This window comes from Caretta caretta, chromosome 26 (assembly GCF_965140235.1).
Source record: "Caretta caretta isolate rCarCar2 chromosome 26, rCarCar1.hap1, whole genome shotgun sequence".
NCBI classification, from domain to species: domain Eukaryota; kingdom Metazoa; phylum Chordata; order Testudines; family Cheloniidae; genus Caretta; species Caretta caretta.
In genome coordinates, this window is record NC_134231.1 from 11,442,445 (window position 1) to 11,455,981 (window position 13,537).

A 13,537-nucleotide genomic window follows, 5' to 3' on the forward strand; every position below is an offset into this window, starting at 1 on the left:
ACTATTACTGAAAAATCGCTCACTTCCTCACTTTTACCTTATCTAATTATAAAATAAATCAATTGGAATATAAATATTGTACTTACATTTCAACGTATAGCATATAGAGCAGCATAAACAAGTCATTGTCTGTACAAAATTTTAATTTTAGAGCCTTGAGAAAGCGACAGAGCGAGAGTGAGTGACCAGTGATTTTTGGTGCCCCGATTTGCGTACCTGTCCTTTGAAAGTCTGGGTACTTCCAGGTGTTTTGAGTTGAGCACCCAAAAATCACTAGTTACTTTTGAAAACCTTGGCCATAAAACTTGTAGCAAAGGAGAAGTGTCATTTAAGTCATAAATATCAGAAGGTGTCAAAACCTGTCTAACACGAATATACTGTACAGCAGTAAACTCAGTTTTAAACTGTTCGTGCTTATATCAGAGAGTGATCTCCGCATGTGGAGGCAGAATGACGGATGTCATGAGCTCTCTTTGCCAAGGAGGAAAGCAGTGACAAGAGGAAATCTAATATTTTTAAAGAATTCTCTAAAACGTTTAGAAGCATTTGCCACCTCGGCAAGCTAGGCATTTTCAGTACAATTGTTTTCATGACCCTGGAGGGCATCTGGATGCGGGTCTTCTCCGTCCCTAGCATCGTTGTGGGAAACAAAGCCTCAGCTTTCCCTCTAAACCCTATGCAACAGATGTCTCTAAAGATCTAACAGATGTGTAATTGCATCCATCTCTCTCTTGGATAGCACACTGGCAGATTCCTTTTCAGATTTGTGGTAATCAAGTCTTCATAGGAGTCTCACTGCTTGACAATGCTCATGTACCTCTCTGCCTGACCTAGGGGGTTATTCCGGAGGCCTGAAATCAATATTGTTTATACAAAAAGTTACTTTATTCACCCCTCCCCTCTGTCTGGCACTTCATTTTAATAACGTCCAGCCCACTGGAGGCTTTGATCTATCTGTGGTTAGAATCATTTGAAGTTGGGGAATTTGGAAACTGACTCGTACACTGTATCAAAATGCGACTTGCAAGAAGGTTCATACACAACATTAAGCAAAGGAGAATTTCACTGGTTTAGTCTGGTGGCCTCAGAAGTCTGAGGTTATTTCATGTGGAAGCAGCAGATGGAAATAAAACAGAGACAATCATTAGGCCTAGCAACAAACATCTTTGCCAATGGAAAAAGGTGCCAATTGAAGCAGTTCTACATTCTTATTCTCACGTATAATGGAGACCTATTCATTTTATTGTGGGACAGGATTCTCGACTGGCTCGGTTACCAATTATTCGCTGATGCCAAGGAAGGGTTGGGCCTAGCAGTAGTTTTCTTAAAGAAAAATTATTATACAAGTGCCTTGAGAGTTTCTAAGATGGATGCTTGTCTCAATGAGACACACAGTGAGCGAACACTTACCCCGGCAAAAGTCCATTAGAATCAAGACTTCCCACACATCACCACTGCTCACAGAGTTTATACTAGAATCAATGTATCCAACAATGTTCTTGTGTCCGGATAGATCCCTCTGTAAGAAAGGACACGTTCACAGCACAAAACAGCCAGGTATACAGCAGTTACATTTTAATAGGTTGATCTGTACGGTACAGACTTCCCAGTGTTGGCCTGTCTAGACCCTGTATTAAGGAACAGGTCACTTTGCATTGGCACCACATAGAAAAAGTTCATCAAATGTCAGTTCTGCCTTTGTTGGTTTCCTGTCCGGCGAGACTTAGGGCAAGAAGTCTTCAACAGCAAGTCACTCAGCCCCCTGAGCAATCTGTTGTGCCTCTACTCAAGAGGCGTGCCCACGAGAACAGCTTGATCCAGATTCAGGTCATCTCGCTGATCGGGTGCTCCAGGGTGCATAACCTAGAGCAAGCACTTCTATCTGCACGAGGCAGACTGTGCCAGCAATAGCCATTTCTAGAACGAGCTGCGTTTCCTCTTTGCCCTTCCCAGATTAAACTGTAGGTGATTAAACTAACAAGTTTGACCTTTTAAAAGTTCAGCTCTCTTCTGTAGAACGACAGTAAAATGGCTTTTGGGGGGTCCTACCTCTAGCTATTTTTTGCAGCTTACATGAGATGCTTCTTTCTAATGCCCAAGTTGGCAAACATGCTGGGGATGCGACAGCCCAGGTGGGTTCTTTCTGTCTTGCGCAACCTCACCAGTAATAAAGATGCTTCACATCAAATTTGGCCTTCACTTGCGTCTGTGCAACCTTGTTACCCTCAGCGACAGCTATTTGCTTCCAGGGGTTAACACAGATGTAAGTGAGGGCACAAATTGGAGACAGTGGGGTTGCAGGGCGGCCCTGCCATTGGACCTTGGTTAACGAGTCCACTGATGATGTGCAAGCTAGCAGAGAATCCAGTTGGCTCTCCCAATGCAGTGTCAGTTTTGCAGGTCTGACACAAAGTAAGAGTTTCACATGAACAGATAAAACAATGCAGAGAAGGAGCAGACCTGCTGAGTAAGGCATTACTCCTTTTACAGTGGCTTTTCAGGTTTGGCCACACTAACATGAGATCATGCAGATAGTTTTGTTCCACAATCAAGAGAAGGAAGTGGACAAATAAAAAGCAAGCAAACCAACTTTCCGAGTATAAACTGGAAAAAAAAAAATCTAATACAAGACCAAATCTTAGCTGTGCCCCCAGATCATCATCTAGGGCTCAGAGGAGGTCTCCTTGAAAGCTGTGCTACATCGTGTGGTGTGGTAACTCCTGAAACTCACGTTCAGGGTTGCAGCCGTAAAAGTAATACACGAGTTACTACAGAGAACGCACATTTGCTACTGTTGCAGGTAAGGGATTCTATCCTACATGTCCCTTTTCCAAGGCTACACTTGATTTGAATTCACAATGGGATAAGGCTCAAACTTTTAGGGCAACTCAAGGAAAAAGCAAAAAAAAGCCTTAAATCGCCATTTCAAAAAACTTTAGTGCCCAAGCTGCTACGTTCAAATCAGGGCTACGAGGCCCAGATGGAGGTCCCTGGAAGCAGCCCTGCCCTGCACACAAACACCCTCTGAACTTGTGTTTGGATAATGCAAAAAAATAACTAACCACCCTATTTAAATTAGGTCTGCAACGAGCCTACAAATACGACCAATTGCTTTTAATACTCCAGACTACTGTTCAAGGCCATTACAGACAGTTACCTTTGTATTAGCTACTCAGCATACGCATTTTTACTAGATGACATCCATATCAACATTTGTACCAACTCCAACCCTGAAGGTTAGAGACTGCTCTCAGATTCATCTCTACTTGGAGGTCTCCCGTTCAAATGCTGATCAGGTTCAACCGTGCAAAGCTCAGTACTGCCAGCCTCCAGCGTTCAGAAACATTCGTCAAACCTTAAGTTCCCTCTAAGCTGCATGGCCATCAAGGGCCGCACAGGCGGGGAGACAGAGAGGTGCCTCTCCCCCAGCTCCAGGCGGCTGCGGCAAGAGAGGGCTGGGGGAGGAGTCCTCTCTCCCCGCTGCAGCCCCAGGGCAGCCTGCACCCCAAACTCCTCATCCCCAGCCCCATCCCAGAGTCCACCCCCCCAGCCGGAGCCCTCACCCCAACCCTGAGGCCCCCCTGTACCCCTCATCCCCAGCCCCATCCCAGAGCTCTCAGCCCCCCACCCCAGCCCTGAGCCCCTTCCCGCACCCTGAGCCCCTCAGCTCCCCCCCGCCACACATCACCTCCATATTGGTGCACGTAACAAAATTCATTCCACATAGATGTAAAACATTAGAGGGAACGTTGGTCAAGCCCCCTGCCCAGATCCCCAGAAATCAGGAGGTGGGCTTAAAAAAATTCCATGAGATTTTAGAAATAGTTCTTTAGTTCTTTATTTGCTTTCTGGGTTTTGAAACTTTAGGATTCACATGTTCAAACAGCCACAAGGGCTAGAAACTAACTTTGAAAAATGATGAAAGCGGAGATTCTCACTTAAAATCACATGATTCCAAGAGCGCTCTCTTTTTTAATATATATATATTATTTATTTTAAAAAAGGAAAAAACCCACAAATATTGCAAGACTTGCGATAAAACTAGGAGAGTCGACCACATTCACAGATCACGGCCCCAGATGACATGCCTTTCCATAAACACTTCAGGACCCCTAATGCAGCATGACTTACCATGATCTGAATCTCTCTTTTGCAGACTTGCAAATCGTGCTCATTGTTGACATACATTCGTTTCAGGGCACATTTCATCCCATTGTTAGTCCTCACCAGAAACACGATAGCAAATCCACCTGCAAGAAACAGCTCATTCAGTAATGGAGAAATGCCTTGATCCTTGCTTCCAAGCCTGGTCACTCGGATTCTAGCTGTTTTCACAGCCTCCTTGGTGTACACGGAGTAAGGAGGGTATTCAGCAGCTCTCCTCAGCGCCTTAGTGACAGTATCTTTGGTCAGCCCAACACCGCAGCTTTTATCTCTACTTATATGGTTATTTCAGGGAAATAAAGCATCGGAAGGGGCAAATTTTCAATTAAAAGAAATCAAAGTCAAGAATATACCGATAGCAACAAGCCATTATGTGAGTTACTTAACATGCCATATGGTCTTTTATTGCACCATTAGTTTCCATCATAGAGAGGAAATCTGGACTATAAAACAACAGCATTGCCTTCTACAGAAGCCAGAACCACGAAACATCCATGGCCTTCACTAAATGCTGCAAGCGGAGCGCATTTACAGCTTTTGAAGCACTTTTGCAAATTGCATTAGAAGCCCAATTCCTGCCACGTGGAACACAAAGCAATCTCCTGTGCATTGTTGGAGGGTATTGCTTTAAAAAGCATCACGCAATTCATTCTGTGGTCATGACTATTAGCGAAGTCATGACCCCTACAACCTACGCAGCTGGATTATGAGGAAAGCCTTTCATCTTTATTACCAATCTCAGAAATAAGAGGCCAGTCCTGCTTACTTGGAACACTCGACAAGATTAGGACGACTAGAGTATTCTCTCGTCAGAATTCTGAACCTGGCTTTTAGAGATCAACAAATTTGGACACAGTGATTCCAGTCGCCATCAGTGTATTGTTGAAATGATACACAATGATTAAAAAGGAACACAGCAGCATACTCAAAATGACAACCTAACAGTAATGTGTGGACATTTCTTTTTGCTTAAATTATAGCAGACATTTCCTTAAAATATCTGAGCTACTAGTAATAATGTATTATTGGACATTAACTCAGTATCTCCTTTAGCCCACCCCAAGAGAGATCAGGCTCCAATGTACTCGGATGGTCTCTTCTGTACTAAGTACAGCCCCATGTCCCCAAGAGCTATGATCTAAACCAGGGGCAGGCAAACTTTTTGGCCTGAGGGCCACATTGGGTTTCCAAAATTGTATGGAGGGCCGGTTAGGGGAGGCTGTGCCTCCCCAAACAGCCAGGCGTGCCCCCGCCCCCAGGACTCCCATCCCATCCAACCCCCCCTGCTTCTCGCCCCCGATGGCCCCCCAGGGACTCCTACCCCATCCACCACCCCGTTCCCTACCCCCTACCGCCCCATCCAAACCCTCCTCTCATTCCTGACTGCTCCCCCAGGACCCCTGCCCCATCCAAGCACCCATTCTCCCTGTCTCCCCCCCCCCCATCCAAGCCCCCCCTCCTTCCTGACTTGCCCCCCAGGACCCCTGCCTCCATTCAACCCCCGTTCCCCACCCTGACCCCTAACCACACCCCTGCCTTCTATCCAGCCCCGCCCTGCTCCCTTACCACACTGCCTGGAGCGCTGGTGGCTTCCGGCATACAGCCACGCCAGCCAGCTGGAGCCAGCCACGGACCGTGCAGCACAGAGCACAGGGTCCGGCCGCGGCTCTGCAGCCCGGCCGCCCAGAGCCTTGCGCCGGTCGTGCAGTGAGCTGAGGCTGCAGGGGAGGGGGAACAGCAGGGGAGGGGCTGGGGGTTAGCCTCCCGGACCAGGAGCTCAGGGGCCAGGCAGGAGGGTCCCGCAGGCCGGATATGGCCCGCGGGCCGTAGTTTGCCCACCTCTGATCTAAACAGAGAAAAGTGGAAGAAAGAGGGGAAAGACAGTATTGTGGTTAGAGCACTAGCCTGGGGTTCAGGCTCCTTGTGTGATCTTGGGGAAGTCCCATTGTGCCTCAGTTCCCATCTGTCAAATGGGGATAATAGTAACTTTCCCACCAATGAGGTGTTGTGAGGTGTCTGGGCCCCATACAGGGTATCTAGATTATAATCATACCTAGATATTTGTTAGTTAACAACCCCATTTTACAGAATGGGGAAACCAAGACACAAAGGGTATGTCTGTACAGCAAAAAAAACCCTGCAGCTAGCCCGTGCCAGTTGACTCAGACTCATGGGACTGTTTCATTGCTGTGTAGACTTCCAGGACTCTCCCCGAAATCAGTCCTAGACCCTGGGCTCCAGCTGAGCCCAGACATCTACACAGCAATGAAAGTCTCAGTCAAGCCCGAGTCAGCAGACCCCTTCCCATTCCCACCCAGTGCCTCGATCACAAAACCCCAAGGTATTGATAATGAATTCCTTATAATATATCCAATTAGCACATGTTCAAAGCATTCATTTTTGTGGGTTCTGGGGGTAGCAGGAGTAAGCAGGCCTTTTGATACAATTACACCACATAAGTGGACATGCTAAGTACAGAACTTATACTAACATTATTTAAAAAAAAAATTATTGGATATAGAACCACCTGTGTAGTAAATTCCCAATCCATTAGCTAAAACATTCCTCCACGTTACTGTGGCTCTGAAGTAAAAAACAACAACAACATTTGAAAGGATAACCAATTCAAAAATTAAAATTTCATCTAATCTAATGGGGGTTGGGGGAGCAACATAATCCTCATCGCAAGCCCAATTAATAAAACCAGAGAACTAAGTTTCATCACCAATTTTGTATTTCTACAGCGCCTACTACAATGAGGGCCTTGTTCACGACAAGGGCTTCTAGGAGCTATGGTAATATAAAGAAACCAACCACCACCGATGCTACGTGCCCCTTTCAAAAGGAGCTAGCAGAAACATTTGCTTTATGCATTCTGGAAGGACTCAAGGACTCTCCTCACTTGGATCTTGCACAGTGCGCCGTTCACCCTAGGGTTGCAGCACAGAGACTGCTTTCATCAGTCATGTGAAACACAGGACCATCGATCGTGCCTTGGAGTCTTCAGGTTTCTTCTGGGCAGGGAAACCTCTGGTCATTGCTCCTCAAGAAGGGGCCAGCAGGAATGTACTTTTCAGTAACAGGCTCTGTAAGTAGCAGCTTGGGCTGACCATCCTGGTTCTCAGAGGGCGTTTTCACCAGCATGTGCGGCTTTATCGATAAGCTAGTGATCTGAGCACACCTCCCTGTGGGCCTGCTGCTCTAAACCTTCACAGATGCTAAATGGATGGCCTTTCGTGAATCGAGACGTGCTGGTGCGACCTCCTCTGCCAACTTCAGTTTGTGAACTTGAATAAGATTCTACAGCCGCAGCAAAAATCTGGAATTTTATGGGGGAAGCCAGGAATTTAAATTCATCGCTCGGACACCTAAGACAGCCTGCCCTCTTTGCATACGCTCTAGAATGGAACCCAGGCTACATTGCTTTTTGTTCTGATGCCATGGACATTTTAAGTACCAAGCCCATGAAATCACTTACCTTGGACTTATCTCCCCCCACTTCCCCAGACCTTACCATAATAAGGAAGGCAAGGGAAGGATACTTTACTTCCCCATCAAAGACACAGTTATAGTTACCAGCCCCGTGTGAATGGCATTTAAGGCCAAGAAGCCAACCAAATATACTCTCAAAAGTGAGAACGTCTGAGCCTGTTCAGACTCCAGGGTCATGAATTTATTTGCAGCGAGTAGAGGGGGAAGAACACATGGAATGAGTCCACTGCAGTCTTGTAACAAGTAGTAAAATAGATTCTGCCAATTTACATAATTTAGCAGCAAGCGTCTCTCTTTACAGGGCTTTCAAAAAGTTTACGGATACAAAGGGAGACAGAATCCTTAAATGAGGCAGGCTCTTTGTGAAATATTCATCTTTGCCTGGGATCACTTACAAACCTTATCTGTGAAGTTAAATGCAGATATAGTACCTGGGGAAGGTAATGAAAAATGAAGTGGCTTTCATAGAGCAGAAGATATCTAACAGGGGCTGGCACCAGACACCTCAGAGTTAGGCCTAGGATGTTTACGTATAGGTAGTAATCACATATATGGGACCCAACTGCGTGTATGCGGGTTTCTTCATGTTATGTTGCACAAAGATACAACATCCACCTGCTGAGTAAAATTTAGCATCAAAATCACTTGCGTTTGACAGGCTAACAATAATTAGTGCTTGCGGGTTGTTTCCCAATTGGATGTACATGCAGTTTAAGTCTGGAGCAATAGCTCTCAACCTTTGCAGACTATGGTACCCCTCTCAGGAGTCTGATTTGCCCTGTGTACACCCAAGTTTCACCTCCCTTAAAAACTACTTGCTTACAAAAAAATCAGACAAAAATACAAAAAAAGTGTCACAGGACACTTATTGCAAAATGGCTATGCTCCCCTTAATAATGCAATTATTCCTGAATGTTGCCATGTTTATTAAGTCAACCACTCCTAGAGCACAGCTGATGGACAATGTATATCAGAATTACATATTCTTACTTTTGTTGGAAGTGACCACGCCAACAGGCACAAAAAGCAACCTATGCCACGGAGAATCTCAATTAGATTGACCCCAGTGGTTCAAGGGTAGCGAGTAACAGGAATCTAGAATAAAATTAGAAAGTTAATTTCTGACAAAGTAGGATAAAAACTTGCTCCATGAGGGCTTGACATGTTTCATACAGTGGACTGTCTTTTGCATGGAGCGATGGGAGTGGAGTCTATATGGTGGAATTGGCACTCTCTCCGTAGCCTGAGTTCAGAAAGATGGACTTTTTTTTTTTAAAGTTAACATTAATGTTTATTACAGCACAGCTTATCAAATGTGCTGTGAAGTTATACCCTTGCACCCTTTCCTCAATCATCTTCAACTACTGTCAACTTCAACCAACAGGACTGCAAATTTAAGCAATTCAAAAGAATTTAGTTGTATTTGCAAACAAAATAAGCTATCAAGAGAATGGACTTGCTACCCATAACAGTGGCAAGCTTCTCTCAACAGGAAAGGAGTTCTGGTTTAATCACAGTGCAAAAAACCAAACCAAACTAATGGAACTAATTACATTTGCTATCAGACACAGAACACGTAGTGGCCAGGGTCCATTCAGAAGGGGTCAAAGAATTTAAAGGCCAGAAGGGTCATCATATCATGTCATCCAACCTTCTGACAACACAGACCACAGAACATCACCCAGTTACCCCTGTATTGAGCCCAATTTGTGTCTGGCTAAACCCTATCTTCTAGGAAGCCATTTGGTCTTGATTTGGAGACATCACGATATGGAGAACCCACCATTCCTCTTGGTAGTTTGTTCCAACAATCAATCACCCTCACTGTTTTTATTTTAAAAAGCGTGCCTTGTTTCTTAATTTTAATTTGTCTGGCTTTAACTTTCGGCCTTTCGTTCTTATGTCTTTCTCCACTAGATTAAAGAGCCCTTTAGTACCTGGTATTTTCTCCCTGGGAAAGAATTTATACACTAATCTTGATCTTTTGGATAAGCAAAACATATTGAGCTCCTAACGTCTCCCACTGTTCTAAGGCATGTGTTTCCAGCCCAGGTTTCAAGGTTGTTTCCACTTAGCCTCTCCTGCATGCACACTGCACCCAGGTGATGTTTACTACAAAGCTTGATTGGAGGCCCAGGAATGCAGAGACCTAGAGCTCAGTAAGCGTCACCTGGCTGCCAGTGGAGTGGGAATGAGAACGGAAAGAGAAGCACTCAGTAAGAGGAGGCGGCAAAGGCGAGCGACAGTCAGAGCACAGAGATCAGGTGATACAGTAGAACGCAAACAGCTGCGGTGTCCCCAGAAAGCCTGCAAGCCCCAGAACACAACCGCTCCAGAGTGGAAGACTGCTTGGATCAAGATGGATCATGTGGAATCCCCACCACTAGAGGTTTAAGAACATGTTGGGTGAATGCCTGTCAGGAACGGTCTAGGTTTATTTGGTCCTACCTCACCACCAGGGCCTGGATTTGTAACGTCTCAAGCTCCCTTCCAGCCCTACATTTCTACAATTCTAAGACACGGACATGCTCCCTGGATACTTCGAGCCTAATTTTCACAAGTGCTTTGCAGCCACAACGCCAACTGAAGTCAACGTGAATTATGGACCCTCAGAGTCAGCCCCAATGTAAACTAGGCCCCTGCCTGTCCACACATGCTGCAATTACACCTCTAGCTGCAGTGCAGATGTACCCTTAGTTACAGACTAACCCACTAAGCTACTGAAAGGAGTAAAGTCTGGTCTCTCTTGCACCTTGAAACAAGCTGCCAAGTCACCCGTCCGGGTGTGAATGGGTTCATGGCAGAGTAAAAAGGGAGGAAAGGAGTCAGAAAAGGCCCACTCACTCAACAGTACTCCTCGGAGAAGGTTGGTCTTGCGGGAACAGCACCGGCCTGGGACTCCGGACATTTAAGTTCAGTTCTCAGCTCTGGCACAGACTCCCTGCCCAAATGTAGGCGAAGTCACTTTCCCTTTCTGTGCCTGGCCTGCAAAGTCGGGGCAATGCTTCCCCGCCTTCCAGGGGTGGCGGGAAGATGAATTCATTTATTAATGTTTGTAAGGTGCTCAGACAGTCCAGTGATGGAGGGCTAGCTGGGTATCTACAAATTGGGTGTGTGGTTCAAAGTGCTGGGTACACAGGAACCCCAAACAGATCCAAGGGGGGGGGGGGGGGGGAGAGAACAAACCAATAGCCATGTGTCTTTCACCTTGTATCCCTTACACACTTTGAATGGCTTCAGTGCGACTCCCCTAAGAAGAGATGATCGAAGCAGAGTTACAAGGCATCTGGACTAGGTTTCCAAGAATGCTGAACACCCACAGCTCCGAACTGACTTGCAAAGGAACCAGGAGAAATTGGGCCACCAGTTATGCAGCACAAATATGCACGCACGCACACCCACACCCCTCTGCAGTTTGTCTCCTTGTGACGGAGAGCAAATCAGAGCCACCACAGGACTGCTCTTCTTTACAGGATTGCAGAGAGGCGATCGTGGAGGTCATTCTGGTCCAAGGTTGCTTGTGTGTATGTTTATGTATATCTACTACAACTGTCACCTGGCGTTCGAGTGCCTGGAAAGCCCACGGGCACTATCAGCTTTATGAACCTAGGACCTGCCTTTTTTTCCTGCGCTATTTTCACTTTTGCTTTTTTGAACTAGAACCCTCCAGGTCTCCTAGACAATTGCCCACAGCTCCATAGGCTCAAGAGGTTCTGTGACAGGAGGCCTCTGCTCGTCAAGCCTATATGGCTAGTAATGTTCCATTCGTAAAGCAAGCCTCTATGGAAGGGAAGAAAGTTTACAGCACCCAGCTAAATATGAGTTTATTATAAGCTTGTGCGTGCTCCTAATGGCCAAAAATCTATTTCCTCTTCTCATACAGGACATCCTCTGAGTGCAAGAGACCTGTGTGTCTCTCAAGCATTTAAGAGCTATAAAGAGATTACACATGTACGTATATAATCCCGGTGTGTAATGGGTGGAGTGAACTATTTACACAGGTGTGTTCTAGTTTATATCACACCCCCCCCCCCTATGTAAATAGTTCACTCCAACCATCATTGAAATGCAGCCACCTCTTGGGTGAAGGACAGTAGCAGTACACAAAACAGTTTAAGGCAACACACACAATACTATGCCCAATTAATATCACAGGGAGAATTTACATTCTGCCTTTGTAAATGCCACAGTGAGCCAGGCTGGACACCAGAGGAAACACATCAGATCTTATAAGAAGTGCCATGAGATCTTTAATCATCAGAAGCTGGTCAGGATATTAGCTTTAATTCACATTCAAAAGGTTGCATCTGCAGCAGCCCAGCACCAACCAGCAGGACACTGGTTCAACATTTAAGAAGGAAGAATGTCACCTGTCCAGTCACTTTCCTGCAGTACTTTGGTTTTCACTGAAAGCCTCCCTTTCCAAGTAGAGGCCTAGTATGGTCCTGCGTGCAATCGGAGTAAGACATGGGCATATTTTACGACAGACAACTGGAAGACACAACCTCATATTATATCTCCTCTCCAGAGGAGAGGCATTGATTTTGGAGGTCTATTCTGCTTCTCCCCATCTCACAAATGTCTGCCTTGCAAATTTACTGTTGGCCACAAAATAAACACCAGCTTTCCACTTTGTCACTTGTGTGCTTCATGGTAAGTAGTCACCGCATCTTGCCAAAGAAGGCATTTACACACATTTTTCTTTTTCATCAGGCAAACAAGGGAAGATAGTACTGCAGTGTCATCGTTTTAAGGTTATAAGTTTGTGCGCATAAACTAGAAAGTGTACTTGATGCATGGTTTACACTTTTATTGCCAACTGTGGAATAATCCAGGTTTAATGGTAAAATAGTAGCTCCCGAAGGACTTTCATTTTTACATGTTTAGTGCTGGCTTTTCAGTAAGTGACATGCAAAAACCCGGTGAATATCTTTCGGCAAGGGACTAAAGGCAGTAACAGGAAGCCCAATGGATTGCTGAAAGTTTATCGTGGCAGCTTCAAACTGCACTGAAGAGTGATGCTGTTTGGCAGAACAGGCGGAGAAAGTGAGCCAAGTTACTGAGCAGCTGGACAGCAGCCAATGCAGCCTTAGTAAGACATTTCCAGTAGACTCTGTGGAATATTGTTCCAGCAGCATTACTCAGCGGAATTAGAATAGTATGGCCTAATTTTCCAAAGGCGTGAAGTTCATGTTGATTTCCATGGGTGTTTGGTGGCTCCGAGTATTAGGCCACCAATATTACAGCCCAGGTAGCCAAAAGCGTGGCCATCTAGGACTTCATGGCTATTAGACCTTGTGGCCACTCAGAACTTCACAGCAACAGGGAATATGCGCAACAATCATCCAGAGTTGTAATAGTAAGGAGATAGAGGATTTTGAATTGGATGCAAAAGCCTCATGTTTCCGGGCTTAAGCCAATTAAGGATCAGAAAGAAATTTTCTCTGTGGGGCAAGTTATCCCATAGCCATCAGTTGCAGGGTTTCTTTCACCTTCTTCTGAGCCGGCTGGTGCTGGCCACTGTCAGAGACAGGATATTGGACCAGCTAGACCACTAGTTTTATTCAGTATAGTAATTTCCGTATTCCAGATTCTTCTCAAATCCAGGCCCCTAACATCTGAACTAAAGTAGTACATGAGCAGTATATGGCCTATGGCACACAGTTGAGCAGAGGCACATATACACAGGTTCCCAACACTATCTAGCTGTGAAATCTTGGCACATGAACGAAATGCACTCAAGTTTAGACAAGAGCTAAATGAGCTTCAATAAGTTCCTTCAAATCTTTTACTAGCAAGTTTTGATCTCAGACAAGGTGGCCTGGGACACTGGATTTTCAAAAGGTTAGTTCTCATTGTGCTCAAGAAAATGGGGTGGTTC

The 13,537-nt window shown here is 45.5% G+C and overlaps 1 protein-coding gene across 10 annotated transcripts in view; it reads right to left on the reverse strand.

Moving 5' to 3' along the window:
• Positions 1-13,537, reverse strand: part of AAK1 (AP2 associated kinase 1) — a 128,217-nt gene that overhangs the window by 70,056 nt on the left and 44,624 nt on the right. For all 10 annotated transcript variants that reach the window (XM_048829189.2, XM_048829190.2, XM_048829187.2 and 7 more), the window contains exons 3-4: positions 4,132-4,250; positions 1,411-1,519 (exon numbers count right to left, since the gene is read on the reverse strand). In XM_048829189.2, the coding sequence (XP_048685146.2) occupies positions 1,411-1,519; positions 4,132-4,250 (228 nt within the window). The remainder of the gene's footprint in view (positions 1-1,410; positions 1,520-4,131; positions 4,251-13,537) is intronic.